A 20,085-nucleotide genomic window follows, 5' to 3' on the forward strand; every position below is an offset into this window, starting at 1 on the left:
TCTGATATTTTGATTTGTCATCTCAGGCTACATGTACTTGTGGTTTTCACTGTTATAGATTTTTTTTTTTTTTTTTAGAATAACTGGTCAAGAATTTGCAGATAAATCAATAATTAGCAGTAATATAAAAAAAAAAAAAAACTCAGAACAAAAGACCCACACAACAGAGTAAACAACAATTCATTTAATAATTAATCTTTGTGGTCTCTAGGGGAGGGGTTTGAAAGGTATAAAATGGTCATATTAAAATAATCGACCCAGTCTTTTCCCTCTCAGGATACCCACTGTCTAGTTGTCATTTGACACAAGTACATATATTTTTTTTTTTTTCAGTTCTTCAGCAGACGTCCCACTTATCCATGTATATAACTTATTTGTGTTGATGAAACAACTTGAATCCTTAGTCCCAAATGGATATAACACACAACCAATGACGCACACGCAAACCTCCCTTCTCAGCGTAACAAAGCCATAGATGAGATCCTTGAAGAGGCCAGAGGTTGCAATGGATACGGCTTAATGTTCACACACACTAAAAAGTTTTCTGTGAAGCAAGCCTTTTGCTTTGTCGTTTGCATGATTTGGAGAACAGATTACCTGGGGAGAGAGTACTGGTTGATACCCGAAACAAAGACAAATAACATAACAGTGAATATATTTATTATTATAGAAGATAATTAATGTTAAGAATAATAATTACAAAGGCAATTTCTCTAGACTACTATAATCTGGTCCTGCACATATAGTCAAGAGGAGACTGGGAAACAGTTACAGGAAGCTCTAAAATACTGTGTTCACTCACACAGTGTAGCACAAGTCATTTCGCCATTCATCCTTTTGAAAACAAACAAACAAAAAAAAACAAGCCAAAAAAGGTTGAATCTTGTTATCAGTGAAGCTGAGGGTTTAGATTTTTGGGTAAAGCAGGAAACTGAGGTGCAATGCTTACTGATCTTCATTAAATGGTGTCATCAGTAATCTGTCAATGACAAAAAGACACAAAGACAGAACTTCACCATTGTATTTCTAAAGACCCTCATCCACAACACCCAGTCAGGGTTGATTGATGTAGAGGAGGGCTTTATAATATCCCATGAGTTAACCAAGCTGAGGATGAACCCTTGACATGTTTTCACAGTGTACATCCCTCTGGAAGTCATTTCCAATCCACCCGGAAAAGGCTTGCTGAAAAGCATGGATCATAATTCACCTGACAAATGGAAGAGAAGGAAAAAAAAAAAAAAAAAAAAAAATGCTGTCCTCTGCCTCTTCATACACCTTTCAGAATTGACTTCGGTAATAACCAACAGCCAGTATAAAACTAAAAATACACCAAGGATGCACAGAAACCATGTACCTTTAAATTGCACAGACGGAACCATTGCGCATATTCCAAGTCACACTGATGAGTCTTGCATTTCCCTCCCTACAATCACCTCCAGCCCGTCATGGTTACCCCTTTCTTTGAGGTGGAACTGTAGTTGGTTTGGATGTGGAACTGGGAGGGGGCAGGGTTTAGTAGTCTGCAAGAGGAAAAGGTGGCAGGTTGAGAGCAGCACAGTGATCCTGACATTTCCCTTAATCTCCTCCAGTGTTGTCCCTGTACTATCTGGACTCTCCGTCTTTGTGGGTGCTGTACAGTGCCAGATCACCTGGCCCTCCAAGTCTTGAACCGCGGGGAGGTGTGGACGACCGGCTGGTGATGGACGGAATGAGTGGAGGCGGTACCCCCATTGACAGAGCTCCCACCAAGCCTGCGGGAGTCTTTGCCAGGATGCCGTTGGGCACGTGGTGTGGGTTTAGGTGGCCTAGACGGGCGTACAGGCCAGCGTGATGCTGGGAGGCAGGAGAGGCTCCAGGGGGGAGTGAGTGGGAGAGAAGGCCAGGGTGGAGCTGCTCCAGGTGAGCGGCGGTAGCAGCATGAGAGGGGCTTGAGAGATGTGAGCCAGGAGGAAGGTGTGGGTGCATCCCAAAGTAGCGAGCCCGCTCAAAGTCTTCCCTCAGGATCTGTGTACGCTGCTCCTCATCCATCAGTCCTCCTCCAGGTGGTCCAAGGTGAGGGCGGTCAAAGTGATGGGCCATTAGGCCGAACTCCTGACGGGCAGCAGAGGTGGGGGCAGAAGAGGTAGATGTCGGAGGGTGGTGAGAGGCGACTGAAGCAGCTGCTTCCAGAAGGCGCTGATGCTGGAGCAGTCGAGTCAGATGTGGATCGGATCGAAGGGCTAGGTGAGGGTCTGACCAAAGTGCCAAAGCCTCCCTCCGATGCTGATGCTGCTGCTGAGCGGCCAGCTCCCTCCGAGGGTCCCAAGTGAAGCTATGTGGACCCTGTGGATGTCCGTGGCCTGGACCATGAGCGAAACGTTCTCCTCCTGGACCCACCATCAACCCAGCAGCCCCTGTGCTCCCCAGATAAGCTTCAATGGCCCTGGAGCGATCCAGCAGGGAAAGGTGTTGGTGGGAAGGAGGGTGGTTTGGAGCGTGTGACATGAGGGGAACACCAGTGGGAGTCAGTGATAAAGAGGAAGATGAAGGGGTACCAGACCTATGGTGGTGTGGATGGCTGTTGGGACGGTCAAAGCCGTGGTTGGGTGCCGGGGGAGGCAGGGTGATGGGGATATGCTCCGGCTCCTCTTTCCTCTCCTCTTTAACTTTAACTGGCGGGAGAAGCATGGGAGGTTTGGAGACGGGTGTTGTGGTCCGGTCAGACTTCTTGGCCTGAGACAAAGAAGTGACAGAGGCAGGAGCTGTGGAAGAAGCAGGGAGGTTGCTGTCTCTTTGGGAGTGTGAGGGTTCGTTGTGGAGGCTATGTGCTGTCGGGGCCAGTGGTCGGGGGTAAAGGTCCAAAGGAGATGGGGCTGAGCGGTTCGAGGGTGGGGGAGTAGTGAGCACAGAAGATGAGGAAGACCGTGGTCTGTCCCTGTCTGCTACTAAAGATGAGGAGCCAAGAGGCAGCCCCCGTGAAGACACTGTTGGCAGCGGCCTCTTATCCCCATCTCTGTCTCGCTCGCGGTCTCTGTCTCTATTTAAGCTGCGTGTCAGGTCCTCAATAGGACCACTACTCCCCGCCAGGGCACTACTGTGGCCATTAACGTGGGAAACTGGGGTGCTACTGCGGGGCTTGAAGGAAGGGGGAACTGGAGACATTCTCACAGGTGGTCGGCCATACAGCATATTGTCTCTGCAAAACACAATACAACAGTTAAATGACGGAAACAGTGACACAAATCCATATTATGCATCACTTTAACTACAGTTAACACTAGTATAAATGTCCGGTTATATATGCAAATACAGTATATAAAAGATAGACTGATAATTCAAGCTTTAATGGCAGCATGGATAATGTAAACAAGCTACAATGCACACTTGAATTAGTCAACAAATGGTTCTACGATATTGAGATACAAGAGAAATTTTGTTAGATCCTGCTGTGTTAAATTTATTTTGTGTTTTAGTTTTGCTAATTGGGAGATTCGTGATCATAGGACTGCCTACTGTACTACTGTAATTTGGGTACTGATTGCTAACTAATACCACCTCAAGTCAAAACATCCAAGCTACTCCTTTAAATATAAAGCCAGCACTGTAATCAGCTGAATGTCATACCTGTCCTTTTCGTCCTTGATGTGGGGGATGTCTCTCCTCTCTCCTTCCTTTCCTCGATCCCGCTCGTCACGCTTGTCTGCCCCTTTAGCCCAGCTGGGGCCAGAAGGGAACCCAGATGGGCCACCGTGTAGACGGTTCCATGGGTCATGATGGTTAGGGTTGGGCAAGCCTCCAACCACACTAGCCGGTGACTCTTTAGGGGCGAATACAGAGCTCGCTGCAAACCAAAAAGACATTTTGTGTTAGAAAGCAAACCAAAAAAACAACAACAAAACACTGCATAGTGGTTAACAAGTAGAAGTCAGATAAACACATTTTATACCTTAAAACCTTCCAGTTAAATATTTTGCAAAACTGTTGTGCCATCTTGTGGAAGTAAAATCCACATGCTTTACACCACGTTTTATTGTTAGCATCTGATCTGATATTAAAAAGTTAAAAGTAACACAAGTCCATTTTATAGCTCTAAACTTGCTTGTATTGTTTAAACAAATTCTGTACAAAGGAAATAGTGATCAAAACAAGTTGGTCCTTGCTAAATGATCAAACCTCTTGTAACCCTTAAAGCGACATGGTTTAGCAATCTCTCCCAGCTTGGTCTAGTTGTTCCAACACAACTAAATGATGGGAAAACCCCCCAATAAACCATCATTTTTACCCAATTTGACAGAAATGTCTAATCCATGCTTTTATATTGGACTTTGATTTAGACTGCTTCCAGTCTTCACAGCTTAAATTAATGCATCCAACCTTGTACTTGTATATCAATGACAAAGCCCAGCACAGCCAACCACAGCATGTCTCTGACAGTGACAGCTGAGCTGTAGCTGTGCTATAAGACAGGAGAGAAAAGCATTAAGGGAGAAGAAAAGCAGTGAGTGATGCAAACAAACGCCTCAGCCAAAGTTAAGACAAGTTTATCCTGCTCGGCAGTGGACGTAGGGCTGCGTATTTACATCTCCAAACTAAGAGTAACAAAAACTGTCCGGTAACAAGTGCTTGGTCAGATTTTTTAAAAATGTTTTTACTTACTAATTAATCTAATAATTCCTGATTTTTAGTTTATACAGGATATATTTAGGTGACGTTCTTGTATGTAAACATTATACATACACCTGATGCATTTAAAAAACATTCTTTGGGGAAAAACTTGTCTATGGTAGCATTTTTTGCAATGTCTCCATCAAAAACGTAATGTTTTGATTATCGGTACCAAACCTCAAATATATCTATATCCTGGCACTAGGATTTCTAAAACAATTCCCAGGTCTAGATCAAAGCTGCGCTGGTAGTAGTAAAGGCAGGAAGAGGGAATAATCAGAGGCGGTGTTAAAGCTCCACCATGTATTTATGACCAGATCTCAGTTCCTCACTAAATATCCGCTGTAGTTGTTTTACAGTTAGGAGACGTGTGAGTAAGAGAATAGTTTTATTTAAGCCTCCTCATATCCTACAATTAAACCATGCAGTACTGCACTGTCACAAGAAATGCTCACAATACAATATCCATTTTATTCTCTGATAGTGGCATGAGAGGAACATAACCAGCTACAGTCAGAAATCTGTCATGAGAATAACAGGCTAGCATGAAAGTTGATCAGTCTCTTTGGAAATAGCCCCCTCCCCACTTCCTGTTTTCAACCCACACCGCATTAGCAGATTAGCTGCTGAATACAACAAGTAGCTGCAATCTGGATGAATCCTTTACCGTTGGTACTTAAAAATAACCTGCTAAAAGCATATTAATCTTCCTAAGTGTTAATTTGACTTCTTTACAAAATTTTAATTCAAGATGTTTATAGACTGTCCTTTGTGATATTAATGGATAATCTTATTTTACAAAGTGCTATTGTAACTATAATAGATGTGAGATTTGTTGTGCAAGGATCTACGGAGGCCATTGAAAAACTTAAAATATGGATTACCTAGCGAAGTGTGACACTAGTGAGCTCAGGCTTGTGTGCGTGTAAGATGCATTGCTTTCCGCGCCTCGGTTCTGTTTTGAACAGACTTGATTGCCGACGTCAATCAGGATTGGTGCGACTCGACAAGCCTCAACAATCACTAATCATCGTTTTTCATTAGCCGAGTATGGAGAGGAGATCCAATCACAGTAAGAGTGAGAATTTGTGTTTTTCACAATACTCCCACGCTCAGACAGATATGCCGACGATTTATACATTGAATAACAGTGCATTACATGGGTGAGAAGACTTAATTGTTTTCCGCCCACACATGTTCTTTACTTCGATTAAATTGAATCCAATCTTTCCTAAGTTCCAAATATTACACTTTTTTCAGTTGACAAGTTGTAATCACAAACCCGGAGTACTCTTTAACACGCATACCGTACCCTTATAGCATCTACCCTACAGACAGAGCTCTAGAGTTGCAGTGAGACTTAAAGGATAGGTTTGGATTTTTGAAGTCTGTCTTCAACCCTCATATGACACATGTATATTGATTTACTGGTTGTTGTAATTATTCCTCCTGTCCATACTTGTTGTGACGTGATCCCTTCCTTGTGCGAGTATACTGTAAAAGATGGGGGACAAAACCTCAGTGTTCTGTGCAAAAATGCTTTTCAAATTCAAGCTGTAGCCAATGAGGCTTCAGCATTCTGAGTTACCCAAATAGGGTAAAAATTTAGAACAAAATTCCCTCTGCATGCTTCTCCAGACAGCATTTCCTTGTTGAGTCCTAGTATTTTGTTGCATCTAGGTTTGTTGTTACACAACACCAGTAATAAATCTACACAAGACAGCCAGGATACACTTGATTGGGCCAACTCTAAAGACTGCTAAAGCCTCATTTTAGCATCAGCTGAACATTAGGATGCATTGTTGAACTGAAGGAGGACTGTGGATGTTGTCTCCCATTTCTTAAGTGGAGTCTCCTAAAATGGATCACTTCATGAAGAGCAGGAATGATTACAAAGACTAAAAGCCTTTTCACACGGGAAGCGATTTACGCGCCTCGTAATTCATTTTCAATGAGAGGGAAGGGAGGCGAGGGCATTGCGACAGGCGTAGCGACAAGCGGGCGTGTTCTGTGAAACTGTCGCGGTTGTGCTCGTCTCACGCACACGCCCGCCCGCTCCTCTGTACGCGACGCGCAGCACAAAAAGAAGATGGATGAGAGACTGATCCTCGCCGTCTGCGACTTCCCTGAAATATATAAGTGTTCACTGAACAGTTATCTGGACATTAAGAGGAGGGCATTTGCACGACTAGATTTATCATCTATACAAGTATGAATAATATAGCCTAGCAACTAATGTTACTTATAGTTTTACTTTAAGCTAGGCTATGAAGGAATACAGTAGCGCACAGAAGCTGTTGCCATGGTTACCATCTAAAGAGTGCCTTCCGTTTACTCTCGTATCTGTGTTCACATGACAAGCGCAGAGCGACCAGGGCCAGGCGACTACGCAGGCAGAGTGTCGCTTCCTGTGTGAAAAGACCTTAATATGGTCACCATTGTGCAGCAAAAAAGCGGTCTCCATTTTTGCTCCAACGCAATATGGCGTCATCTGGCAGGGCTCTGCAGCGGCCAATCAAGAGAAATTATTTAGTAAAAGGTGACGCCATTTTTCTTTGCATCGAAAGATAAAACAATTCCTGCCGTGCCACCCGAGTAAAATCCTGTCTCATAGTATTATAAATGGCTGTGCAGTGTTTTGGCATCTGATAAGCCTTCAAACTGATTTATCTCTTACCCAACTCTTAACTGGACTGCATTTCACTGTCTCACGGGTACCTGACGCTAGACCAATGCAGAGCCTGAAGTTGTTTTAATTCAGGGCCTTTTCTTCAGTCTGAAAGGCCACTTACTCTTTCAATATACACATGACAAGAGAGGATTGTGTTAAGACAGACTTGGAAAAAAAACCCTAAACCTATCCTTTAAGCCTCGTGTTTCAAGAGTAGAGAAACCGTAAGACTGACCCAGTGTTGGGCTGCCAAGTCCTCCAAAGGCACCAGAACCAAGGGCTCCCAGGGGGGTGAAGGGTGGGGATCGGCCATACGGATCTAAGACACCAACGCAGATAATCATCAGAAATACTGTGTTGATACAAAGGCTCATGGAATTATATTTCTATAAAAAGGGTTTAAGCCGTGCTTAAACTTCTGAAATGTCTTCATTCACATGCAAGAACATGGACACAAAAATACTGCAGTTTTACTGAATCAAAACGGAGCTAAATTCCAAGTTACATTTAAAAGGTTGAGTGTTTACGTTTTAGTGGCATCTAGTGGTGAGTGTTGCGAATTGCAACAAACGGCTCACGGTGCCTTCACTTGCTCCTCGGGAAGAAATAAGTAGTCATAATAAATGTATTAATTCTAATGTCATTTGTAAATTCAGCAGTAAAAAAAAAAAAATAAATAAACTAACTTTGTAATTTTTCCTCCATGAGGTTGTACATTATATCAATTTAATACTGTACTTCTTTATGTCCCATGGACACTTTATTCCTCTTCAATAAAGATTTAAGGAGGAAAAAAATTAATCTGATTATTCCGCGACATGAATGCACCATCAGTCACCGCTCACGCCTCCCTTTGCAAGCATGGAGGAGAAGCTACTGTGGCCGACACCCTCTGTCTGCTCTTTTGCTAAATAATACGTGTGGGCCTCCGTTTGTCCAAATTTCACTTCTCTTCTCACGTCTAATAAACCAGACCAGTAATACTACTACTACTACTACTACTACTACTTGTTTTTCGTATGTAGTCAACGTACTGACAAAACTCTGTAGCAGTTTGTCCGTTTTGGACCACTGTAGAAACATGGCGGCACGACGTGGTGGCGTCCATGTAAGAGGATTCGCGGTGAATGTAGATAGAAATGTCTCATTCTAAGGTAATAACATAACGGTTCATTATATGCCTCTGAAAACATAGTTATGTATATTATATTGCATTTCTGTCAATAGATCCTCCTAAATTATTATTATAATTACACACTCAACATTTAACTTATGGAAACTCTACCAACAATAAATGTGCAAAGGGTTTCTATTAATTTATGAATAGTCAAGGTCAAAGTAAAATCTCAGGCAGGTGAATCAAAGCGACAGACAGTGGTTGTGGTGTACAAGTGGCATACAGATGTGCCTTTTTAAGCTGCTCTTACCCAAGTGTGCAGTTGGTGGGAGGAAAGAGGAGTGGGGCGTTGATGGGGAGATGAAAGGAGCTGAGGACGGATTGACTGGCCCTGAGGGGAAAGAAGTAATAGTAAAGGAAAATAAATGTCACAAGTAATCAAATCAAGTTACTCTCTCTCTCTCTCTCTCTCTCTCTCTCTCTCTCTCTCACACACACACACACGCTGTGACTCAAGATAGCAATGCTGTCAAACCTCAGGGATGTGAGGACAGAACTAATCAGAAAGCAAATAATGACGAGTGGTAAGAGAAGGAGTTGATGAGTTCTTTAAGAAATTAGTAAAATGTGTGTGTGCAGCAGTGAAATACTGAAACAACACTAAGGACAAATTGCCCAGACAGCATTTATACCATTTAAGTCATGCAACACATTAAATTCACATTCTGCCAACTGTTCTTGGGAGACAAAAATATTTAGGCTAGCACCTGTAGCTGAGAACAGACTGGGCGGCCTGGTCAGATCATGAGTGGGGGGCAGGGCTCCTCCTATGGGCCCGAGGGGGCCCAGTCCCCCAGCTCCAGGAAGACGGGCCAGCAGGTCACTACGGAAGTCCAACTTGTGAGGATCAGCCTGCATCAGCTGAAAGAATTGGGTAGAAAAGTTAACCAGACATTTAAGGGAGTTAAGACCGCTTCTATTTAAACCTTTCTCTGTCTACTGAGGGACCATCTCACTGGGATACAACTACTTAATGATTTTATTCTCTCAATATGCCTATTCAATTGAACTGTATTTTACAAATCAGGGAAATTATAGCAAATGATTTCAAACACGTACCTTTACTTTTTTCTGATGGGTTAGAATCATCCAGGCCACATATACATGCATAGCACACCATTTTCCTGGTTTCTGCATAGCAAAAACAAAAAAATAGCAGGTGTTTATTATGTTACTCCATGAATCTCGCATGCGCAACTTTAAAGCCTTTGCACACAGAGTCAGATGTTCTTCCTGTTGTTCAGAAATCTCTTGTCTAGCCTCTAGACAAGGGCTGTTTTCCAGCTGAAGATAAGGTTACTCACTAGAGCGCAGGATAAGTTTGGAGAAATAAAATTAAAAAAAGTCAGTGATAAATGCATAAGCAGCGATACAAGGAAACACGGACATACATTATACACGTGGTAATTTCTGGGTCTGAAGTATCTAACTGGGTGTGCAAGGGCAGGATAATAGACCAGTAGCAGTCAAGATTACAAGTGAGATTAGTGCAAAGAGTGAGTGAAGCAGTGAAAAAGTAAAACAGGCTGAAGGTTTTAAGGAGCCAAGGGATTCAAAACATCTGTTTTTGCTTACATTACTGATTTTCAACGATGTCCCAAATGGATCAGTTAGCTACAAGAGAACAGAAGTGTGAAACCACTTTTAATCAGCATATCTCCCTCTTTATGAGGAATAGTTTTGCACTCTTTACTGCACTGACTAGGCCCGTGTTGCAGCACATCTTCGCCTAAACTGGCTGTCCACATCTCTGCAGTTCTATGCAAACAGAAGGAATGATGCAAACTGCAGCTTGTAAGTAAGCATGTGGTCCTTACCCTGGGGTCTTTGGGCTGAAGGTGGTGAGGCACAACCCCGAGTCTTGCGCTTATATCAGAACCGGTTCCCTGAGGGACAAGAGGCTGTCAAACACAGCACAACACATCAGCCACAACCTACTGATCTAAAAATGATTTACACCTGATGGTTCTCATGTGTTCTCACTGTAACTGAAGCTGGTAGGGCCAAGCACCGACTAGATCACAACAAATCTTTTTTTCTTTTTCCCCTGAAATCATTTTTCAGAGGGTACGTAAGGCTACATGATTACAAAGGTAGACTTTATGAAGCCCCCGCTGTGAGAGGGTCAGCGCGCCGCGATAAGTTACCATCCGGGGCTTGTGACATTGTCTGTGAAGTCCTAATAGTTATTAAACACACTTGGTATTTTCATCAGTGGAATCCCAGTGTGAGCGATCAAATGAAAAGGTCATTCTGGCCAATGTCGAGACAAAAACTGCACCAGGTAATGAGAAGTCCCCTGACAAAATTACATCTAGGGGGGCCTAGGATTAATTAATGCAAAGATGTGAAGAGATTTTCTCACCTTTGGCTGAAATGCTCCTTGCAAGGAGCTGAAAGGCCCAGCAGGAGGAATCACAGGCTGGATACTCGGCACTGGGGGTGGTGGGTATTGTTGAAAGAACTACCACAACAGACACACACACACACACACACAGTTTAGTGACCACTGAACAAGTAAATTAAATCAATGCTGTATGGTACCCTTTAAATTGTGTTATTGTTTCAGCTGTCTAAGGACCTAAAATAGAGAAAGTTATTCTCCACCTTGTGGTTTTATTATCTAATCTGTAAATTATTGTCACCCTCATAAATCCGTAAGGTTACACAAAGTACTCACAGGGTGTCGGTACAGCCCGTCCATTTTTCCGGGATACTTATCAAACTGAAAAGACAAAAGCAATGCGTGGGTTAAAACATCTCAAAAAACACATTCCAGTCACACTGGAATTTCAAGTACGACGCAGATGTTCAGCATAAGAGCAGAGAGCATCTCACCAGAGGCGGTGCGGTAGCTGTGGGGTGCAGGAATGAAGGGTGTGTGAAGTGGTGGGTGTGCGTATGTTGGTGCTGGTGGTTGTGTTGATGGAACTGGAAGGCCAGGGGCTGTACGCTCGGCTGGTTCTGAGACGTCCGGCCTGATGAACCCGGTGCGGAGCCAGATGTTGATGGACCACCAGGAGTGGAGCGGCCTGCAGCTGCGGCATTATTGTCAGCCCCTGGGACGCTGCGTCTGCCCTCGCGCTCTTGCGAATTCAAGAAGTGGGAGTTTAAGTTTTGACGCATCATTTCCTGATCTATAGTGGAGGGTGTCAAGAAAAGGGAGAGAAAATAAATAAAGTTAATTCACATCATAAATCATACCCCTGATTGGCATAAATAGTTTACAATGTTCATACATTATATTGCCTGCTTTTACCACATGACAGACTCAAGAATAATTATTTATTTTTAAAAAAAAGGTGCTACTAATTTCCAAACACAATGCAACATGCAGCTTCTGCTTTATACAACAAATGTAATACATGTAGAGCTGATGTGATCACACTTTCATCAATACACAACTTCCTCAACACCCGGACGAACCCAGACAACTGCCAGAGGAAGTCTGGGTTTGGTTTATTTTAGTAACGTTTTAGTCATAACTGAAAGAGAGCGGCAGACAGTAGCAGCAGTGAAAAGAAGCATTCCTGTTGACTGTACCTGCTGCTGTTGAGTGGGCAGGACCTTGTAGTAGAGGTGGAGGGGGAGGCAGGCCAGGTGAGGATGTGAACAGAGCACCAGAGTTGGCACGGGATGGGGGTCGGAGGGGCCCTGAGGTTCCTGAGCCCCTCATGTAGGGCAGGGACACACTGGTGGAAGGAGTCGGGGGACGCATGGAGGATGAGGAAGATGCAACAGATGAAGCAGCTAAGGGAGGTTTGACTGGGGTGCTGCTCCTGAGATGAAACAAAACATTAATAATGAATCACATTTTCCATTTTTGGCACTCAAATCCAATCACAGAAAAATAATTAAGCCAAGAGGGGTTCACTGTTAAAAACAAAAGAACAAAAAGAAAATAATCCTCCTCATTTACATACCTGTTGTAGATGGCGTGAGATCGTCCAGGGAAAGTGAGGAAGGGTTTGGGTTTGGAGAGTGGGGGGCTGCCGTTGTGGCGGCTGCCGTTACCATTGAACGGGTTGTGACGGGGGACCCCGCCTGAGGGGGCGACCGGGTGGGAAGGCAGGCAAGAGAAGGGGGTTGAAGAGGTAGAAGAACCACCGGGCTCTGGGAAATGCTGCTCCAAGTTTTTCTCCTGGCTTCGCTCCAGGCCAGATACTCTCGGCGTCACCATCAACCGTGAGATGCCACCACAACGGGCCAGTAGAGGCGGGCAGCTTTTGCCCATGGATGTGCCCATGTTTGAGGGGGCTTGTTCCAAAACTACAGAGGAGAAACAACATAAGTCAGCGTTTTAGAGTAAACATGAGAAACATATGTAGAGGGAAACCATGGAAATTAATTTGCACTACACCCATACCATGGAATACCAAACACCTGATCTTTCAAGTCATGCTGTATATGTAAGCTGTGTATTCTGATCCTTTCATATTTGCAGATAATTGACTAAAATCATCGCCAGTGTCCCATTTAATCAGAATATAATGTCTTAAGTATTAAAGCAATCTCAGCTACTTTAATAATTTTCTGTTAAGATCTAAATATAGGCTTGTGAGGGCCCGTCAACTGGCACATCAGATCAGGAAAATAAAGAAGTCGATGGGCAGAACTGAATTTCTCATACCTTTCCGAGTACTGACTGTGAACACTGGGTCCATGTCATTGTCAGACGCCTAGATGGGAACACAAAACAAAGATTTAATTTAATCTATACTCAACAAAAGCTAACATATTCATCTGTAATTTCTTATACCATATAAAGATGTTAAATAACAGGGATATCATACTTATTTATATATTATATCATATTTTAAATGTAAATGTTTCTATTTCTATGTATGCTTTTTTTCCCCCAGATCATTTTTTATTTTATTAATAAAATCTCTTTAGAAATGTCAAACAAATGATTTGAGTTTATTTTTGAATTCCCATTCAACAATACTGTCTGATGTTTCCACCAAGTGATGGCAACAAAGTTGACAAAGCGTGACAAGCAGTACGAACTGTGTTAAGTGTCACACATTCACTAAGAAAAACCTGTGATTAATATTGATAAGAGAACAAGTTAGCAGTACACACCTTGTCTCCTGTGTCACTCTCAGTGTCACACTAAAAGAAGAAAAGGTGGGGAAAACAGTCAAGAGTTGCATTTGTTAGAATATTTCAGGCAGTTTGCAGAAACACGGCACAGTGTTGCAGGACACTGATACAGCAGAACATCATGTTCCCTAAAATATTAGAAAACTCACAATGTAGCCAGTCTCCAAAGGATGTCCCTAGAAAGTAAAACAGTGTATTAGCTCCAATGGTTTTCAAACATTTAGATCATTTACAGTGATTTAACTTTTAAAAAAAGGTCAAATATCTTTCCTGGTTGTAAGGAATCACCCTGCGCTGCTTCATTAACAAAAACGACCTTGAATGATGTGTGTTGTAAACCAGTTTTACAAGGTCATTTTAAACGGCAGTATGTACAGGTCACCAGCAGTACAGATATGTAAACATATCTATTTGATTTAGAATTAGCTCGACATCTCATATGACAAGATGAAGGAAGATCCAGCCAACACATTAAAGCTCAGTAGAGTCGTAACACGGTTCACCTCTATCCGCCTTCTCTTATTTCTACTCTTGTTCCAACAGCTGCTGGAGTAGCTGTGCGGGGCTCCTTCCTCCGGCTCTGACAGCGGACCTCCACCATTCTCCTCCGGCCCTCTCTTCCCCTTGCTCCTCCTTCCCAGCATATCAGTGCGCTGACTGGGCTTCAGAGAGCAGTCCATCTGATAAGGAGATGTGGAAAAAAAAAAATTCTGTGTTTACCAATAAGCATGACGTGCACGCCAGAGGGCAAAGACCATAGGCTCGATACATGGTGATTAATGTCCTGACAGACCTAATTTGTGCATAGTTTCTACTCTGAGTGATCGCAAAAATAGAAACACAGGAATGATGTAATGCAATACAACAGCCTGCATCAGACTATTACTTCAGCTGTTTGCATGCACACTCACTCATATAGTGCGTTTTGGGGTTGACCTGTACTGAACTTGACTGTGATATTTGGTCCACCACACAACTTAAAGCCTAAATAAATGAGTGTAAAGTTTAATCAGCATCTCTCTGACAAACATCCATGATAAAATAAAACCATATCTACATCAAGGGGGTCAGAAGATAAATCTGAGGAGTTGTGAGATGATTAACAAGTTAGAAAAGAGAAATAAGCATCTCCGCTACACAAAATATGTAAAGAACTTGACAAGAGTTTCAAAAAATGTATTTGGCTTCAACTATTATTATTATTATTATTAATTTATTTATTATTGTGTTAATTATTCCTTTTGATTTGTTTGATTGCATTTTTTATTGTTGGATGTTTCTGTTTTAAATATATTCAAAATACACTTAAAACACTTAATAATAATAATAATAATAATAATAATAATAAAGAACAATAAGAAATTATTATTAAATTTGTTTAGTGGTAAAAAAAAAAAATGTAGCAGAAGTTAAAAAATAAAAATAATAAAAATAACTTTAAAAGAGTATTACCTCTCCAGGCCCCCCAAAAATAAATAGAATGAAACAATTTAAAAAGTGAAAAAAATCCCTATTTGGTCAAACTGCTCATAGACATTATCAGTGATGAGGGGTTGTGAGTAGACGATGCTTGGCTATAAAGGGTCACAAGCTCAAAAGGTTAGGAACCAGTGACCTATATGCAAAGACAGTTTGAGTACAGAGTGGTTCTTCAAACCCAAGACAGTTTAAGAAAAACAAGGTGACTAAACTATTTAGTGAAATGTATATCCAAATAAAAGACATGTACATGGAGTAAAACAAGTGCAAGTGTAAACTTAAAATGACCACATATTGTCATTATTCTGTTTGGTAGACGGGTTTGGTTGGATCCTTCAAAGTTATGAAGTTTGTGTTGTTTATTATAGAATAATACTGACCCTAAAATAGATACTTGCATTTGGAATAAAGAATAAATACAACTCAACATGAAGATTGTTGTTTTTAAATAAATTATATTTTACAGAATAACTTCGGGCAGTTACTGTTAATAAATTCAGGCAGGAAATTTGATGTTCACATAAAAGGAAATTGCCACATTCCACCAGTAAACACTGTTGTTTTTGCTTCAGATAGTAACCAACCATCAACCTTAGCATTCACTGGCTCATTTGACTGTAAAATCAAGTTACCCAGAAGAACAGAGGAACTGTATGAGTGCGTTTATATAGGCAGTTTTACAACATAAGGTACTGATAAATAATTTGATATCCTGTTCAAAAGCACCAGATCCACCCTGACAGCATTTTAACTAATATTAGAGATTATTTCTCCTCATCCGAATGTTAACTGTGTCTCGTCAACATTGTGTAAATATTTATATACATATATGTATGACTGTTTGATGATACTTCACACTTACTGATTTCTTCCCTGCCTTGATGAATAGACAACAGACCTGACTGAGCAAGTTAGGAATTAAAAAGGTATTAGGTGAATAATCACTCCTGTTGAGTAAGAGACAATTAAGCTTTTTCTAGCGGATTAGTTTTTTTGTTCTTTCTCTAAAAGGCCATTTAGCAGCTCATCAACACCTTGTTGAATTAGAACATGAATAATTTAGGCCACTCCAGAGCCATCAGAGGGATGCCTTGAGGTTTGGGGTTGCCTGAGTGGATTGCTTTCTCCAAGCAAGGGATGGTGTCAGAGTTCGGGGAGTTAAATCTGCAGCTTTTTCACACCTTTAGCTGGAGGGAAGAAGGATTTGACGTGAAGGAGAGAGTTAAGAGGATGTCTAAGTTTTAATCTCGCTGCTCTGTATACACACACAAATGAAATTCAATTAGGAGGAAAGGGATGATCCAGCTGCCTGCCACGCCATATTAAAGAGTGATCCATCACTTAGTTTACACTCATGTAGAAAGTAAATGCTGTTTGATGAAATGACAGCTGTAGACATTTACCTCCAGTGCCTCCAAGCTGATAAAGCTCGCAATGGAGAAGCCATCAATGATGTCTTCCTCGCAGGACACAGACTCTCTCTTCCTCCGACGTGGAGGCCTGTGTCTCCCAAAACCGGGCCGGCATTCTCTCCCACCGGGACCCAGGATACTGTTTGTGCCACAAGCCTCCCGATCGGAGCCTGAGGACAGGGATGTGGCCCGCTCGTCGGCCAGGTTTACTCTCCTCCTCCGCCGCTCCCTGTCGCGCTGCGAACGGGACCGTCGGCTCTGCCTGAATCCAGTGCTCCGGCTCTGGCCCTCCATGTTGAAACGGCACCTTCTTCTGTAACTCCAGTGACACCAAAGGCACTTTATTCAAGTCCAGGTCCGGTGGGAGGCACCGAACCGCAAATAAAACACCACTACACAGGCCCCTCGCAGGGAGAGCCCCTGTTAAAATGGCGTTAATGGAACCAGTGGTTATTATTTACCGTCCTTTGACAACAGTCTATCGGCATCAGCGCCTTTCTTTCGGCGAAATTTTAGTGTCATCTCACAACTTAGATCCTCACGGGAATTTTAAAACATCCACGACATACACAAATGTCAGGACATAGCAGTTTGTGGCTAACCTTTGCTAGCTAGCAAGGAATTTAACCCGACAACCGAATAAGGTAAACGCATGTAAACAACAAAAAAAAGAAAAAAAAAAGAAAAGACAAGTTGTGTTGCTGACAAAACTAAATCGCTTAGGGATAAATTTCAAAGTTAAGCTCACGCCGACGATGCCATTGCTCAATACAATTCTCAAAGATTTCCTAAAAATTTCTGCACACGCTGACAAATGTATTTGCCTGTTAGCAAAAATGTACAATTAGCTAAGTTAGCAAGGCCAGAACCCAAATATCCGACACTAACACCCAAGTGGCCGTGACATTATTTCGCGTAAATGTGAATTATTGTTGGCAGCTAATGTAAATTACTCCCAATGTGAGGAGTAACGTTAAACGAGCTGAGTTAAAGTAGGTAATGCTAATGCTAAGGTAACGTTAAGTAAGTGTTGACTCCTCCAGCAAATTAGCTTCTTTTGCTCATTTGGTTAGCATGAACACGGCTAACTCAATACAGTACAATATATTCAGCCAGCAAACCTAAGAATAACACTCTATTCTTTAAACGTGGCTGTAAAGAGACAAGCCGGACAGTTCACCATGAAGCTAACGAATAATCCGCGGCCACGATAACTGAATTTCCTCCTGCCGACATGTTGATGGCCGATAGAAATGGTTGAATTCACATCAAAAGAAAGACGTAACGTTAGCATGTATGGCTAGCTAGCGTTAGCCGATCCAGCTGTTAGCTAGCTAAGCCACAAACAAGGACCTTTTAGTTTTTTTGTTTTTTTTTTAAAGGAAGCAGAATTTTTTTTGCAAGCAATCGCCCGTAGATTAAAGATATATCGCTTCTTTTACACACACTTCGTCTTTCGTCCCACCTCCATCATAAAGAAAAAAAAATCAAGGCCCAAATATGAAAAGCCTCGGTGTCGATTTCCATAAACGAGGGTGTCGGCCAAGCCCCCGTCGGGCTGGTCAGCTCCTTCATGCAGCCTTCACTGTGTGTAATCCAATGTTTAGGATTAGTTGGACCACTCGCAGACGTTTCCGGTCAACGATTTCGTATACTCACTAAATCCAGTGTGCGAATACATGCGAGGGAGAAGCAGACGGGTTACTGCTGCTGCTGCCCTTTCACAAGTTTCCACTGAATTGGAAATATATCGTGAAAATCAGTGAGACACAACCCTTGTCAGCCGTGCAGTGCATTGTGTGCGCCACTCTTCTTCCTCCGTCACCAAACTGGTTGTTGGTAGCTCTGCTTGTGCATACTGCCACCACGTGGAAAACAATGCTCCACTTTGTCTATTAGGTGGCTTTTTTAAATTAATCTACAGTGGTGAAAAGTACCCTACTGTTCAAAGGCTTGGGGTCATTTAGAAAAGTCCTTGTTTTCAAAAGAAAATACCATTTGGCCATTAAAATAACATCACATTCATCAGGAATACAGTGTAGAAATTGTTAATGTTGTAAATGACTGATTTCTACTGGAATATCTGCAGAGGCGCGTAATCAGAAACCACCAGCCCTGTGATCCAGTGGCAAGTTGTGTTTGCTAATCCAAGTTTATCATTTTAAAAGGCTAATTGAACGCTAGTCTCAACATCAACAATGAAGAGGTGACTCCAGGATGCTGTGAGTTTAAAAGAAAAGATTAATATTTTCTTTTTATTGGCTGGTCTGAAATATGGCTTTTGCATTCTGCCACCATGAGGAAACAAATTCTCCCCAGCTAATTTGTCAGCTTTTTATTTATTTATTTACAGTGGTGGAAAGTACATTTCTACTTCTTCTTCTTTTGTGTTTATTGGCAGTTGGCAGGAAAGTACATTTTCATCACTTCCCAGGAAACTCAACAAACGTAACCTATTGACCTCAGGTGAAGATACCAACGATGGTCGTTCAGTCTTGGCCACAGGTAGTCTTAACGACTGTAACGACTGTCGTCACAGCAACAAGGAACACTAATGAACCAGCGGTATCGATGACCCGGGATAACGACCCCACTGAGGTTAAATAGCAGAGTTTCCCTGCCAGTCAGTCAGAACTGAAGAAGTCCTTTGGATGAGGGACGAAACGTCTTCCAGTATCTTCAACCAAGTCCAGTTGCCCTTGACTTTAACCTTCGTTGGATACATTTACTAAAGTACTGTACTTAAATACTTACTTTACCCCTACACTGTTGCTGTCTACGGTACCCAGTTGTTCAGAAAGTTTATTCTGCATCCGGATTAAACTTTTTGAAAAACTGGGCCAAGATGTTGTTGTGTTTTTGTACACTGTAGTTTGTGTCTGTGTTTGGTTATGCCTGTTTTGTGTATATACACTGAGAGTAACGCTAATGTTTCAGACACTCCGCTCCAGCAGGAAGATGCACACCACACCACAAGAACACTTTCTTTCCATCTGCAACCAAGCCTCCTCAACAAGGCCCAGGTCTGTCACTGACTCTCATGCCCCCGACCACCACACTTGACCCCAAGCAACAACACACAACTTTGAACTTCATTGCGTTAATTCGAAAACATTTTTGATCTATTTACTTTTTATAAATTTATGTTATGTGTATTGTTAAGCACCAATATATACCAAGGCAAACTCCTCGTATGTGAAAATGTACCTGGCAATAAACCTGATTCTGATGTAAAACTGGGGTCAAATTCCTTGTATGTGCACAAAACCTGGTGAGCCAGACCTGATCACCCAACATCAGTGTTGGACCTCACTGGTGCTCTTGTGTCTAAACGGGTGCAAATTCCTGCAGCAGGTTCCTACAAAGTTCTTTTACTGTTCAAATATATTTTCTTCTCCCTACATGACGCTCTGTGATGTTTCAAATCTTTTCCACAACACCAAAGATTCCTGGTAGACCATTTATTTTCTGCCAACAAATCTGACATTATGGACTGGATTATGGATAATTTAAGTGTATTTGTAGAATGTAAACTCCCCAAATTTGGCCCTGGCTCTGTGGCCCAAACACAGAAGAACAGGTCAGAAATATAT

General features: G+C 42.2%; 1 protein-coding gene across 4 annotated transcripts; it reads right to left on the bottom strand.

Moving 5' to 3' along the window:
- Nucleotides 1-169: 169 nt before the first annotated feature.
- fbrs (fibrosin) lies at nt 170-18,322 on the bottom strand. Of its 4 annotated transcripts, none has more exons than XM_038695177.1 (18): nt 16,484-18,322; nt 14,105-14,281; nt 13,751-13,777; nt 13,581-13,610; nt 13,126-13,174; nt 12,419-12,764; nt 12,039-12,274; nt 11,334-11,632; nt 11,176-11,220; nt 10,861-10,959; nt 10,313-10,381; nt 10,071-10,109; nt 9,555-9,626; nt 9,203-9,356; nt 8,746-8,826; nt 7,554-7,637; nt 3,607-3,823; nt 170-3,178 (listed from the first exon to the last, which is right to left on the bottom strand). In XM_038695177.1, the coding sequence occupies exons 1-18, from the start codon at nt 16,784-16,786 to the stop codon at nt 1,606-1,608; spliced, it is 3,900 nt and encodes a 1,299-aa protein (XP_038551105.1). In that variant the 5' UTR covers nt 16,787-18,322; the 3' UTR covers nt 170-1,605. The 4 variants fall into 4 exon arrangements, with proteins under 4 accessions (XP_038551105.1, XP_038551104.1, XP_038551108.1 ...); XM_038695176.1 differs by having other exon boundaries at nt 10,313-10,396; XM_038695180.1 differs by lacking the exon at nt 10,071-10,109.
- Nucleotides 18,323-20,085: the final 1,763 nt, after the last annotated feature.

This window comes from Micropterus salmoides, unplaced genomic scaffold (assembly GCF_014851395.1).
Source record: "Micropterus salmoides isolate LMB-PRFRI ecotype aquatic unplaced genomic scaffold, ASM1485139v1 Ms_hic_scaffold_3762, whole genome shotgun sequence".
Taxonomy (NCBI): domain Eukaryota; kingdom Metazoa; phylum Chordata; class Actinopteri; order Centrarchiformes; family Centrarchidae; genus Micropterus; species Micropterus salmoides.

Coding starts and splice junctions, on each gene's coding strand:
- fbrs (XM_038695176.1), bottom strand. CDS start 16,786: ATGGAGGGCCAGAGCCGGAGCACTGGATTCAGGCAGAGCCGACGGTCC. Junction 11,633..12,038: donor TGCCCACTCAACAGCAGCAG/GTACAGTCAACA, acceptor CCTCCACTATAG/ATCAGGAAATGATGCGTCAA. Junction 10,397..10,860: donor AAGGAGCATTTCAGCCAAAG/GTGAGAAAATCT, acceptor TGTGTTTGACAG/CCTCTTGTCCCTCAGGGAAC.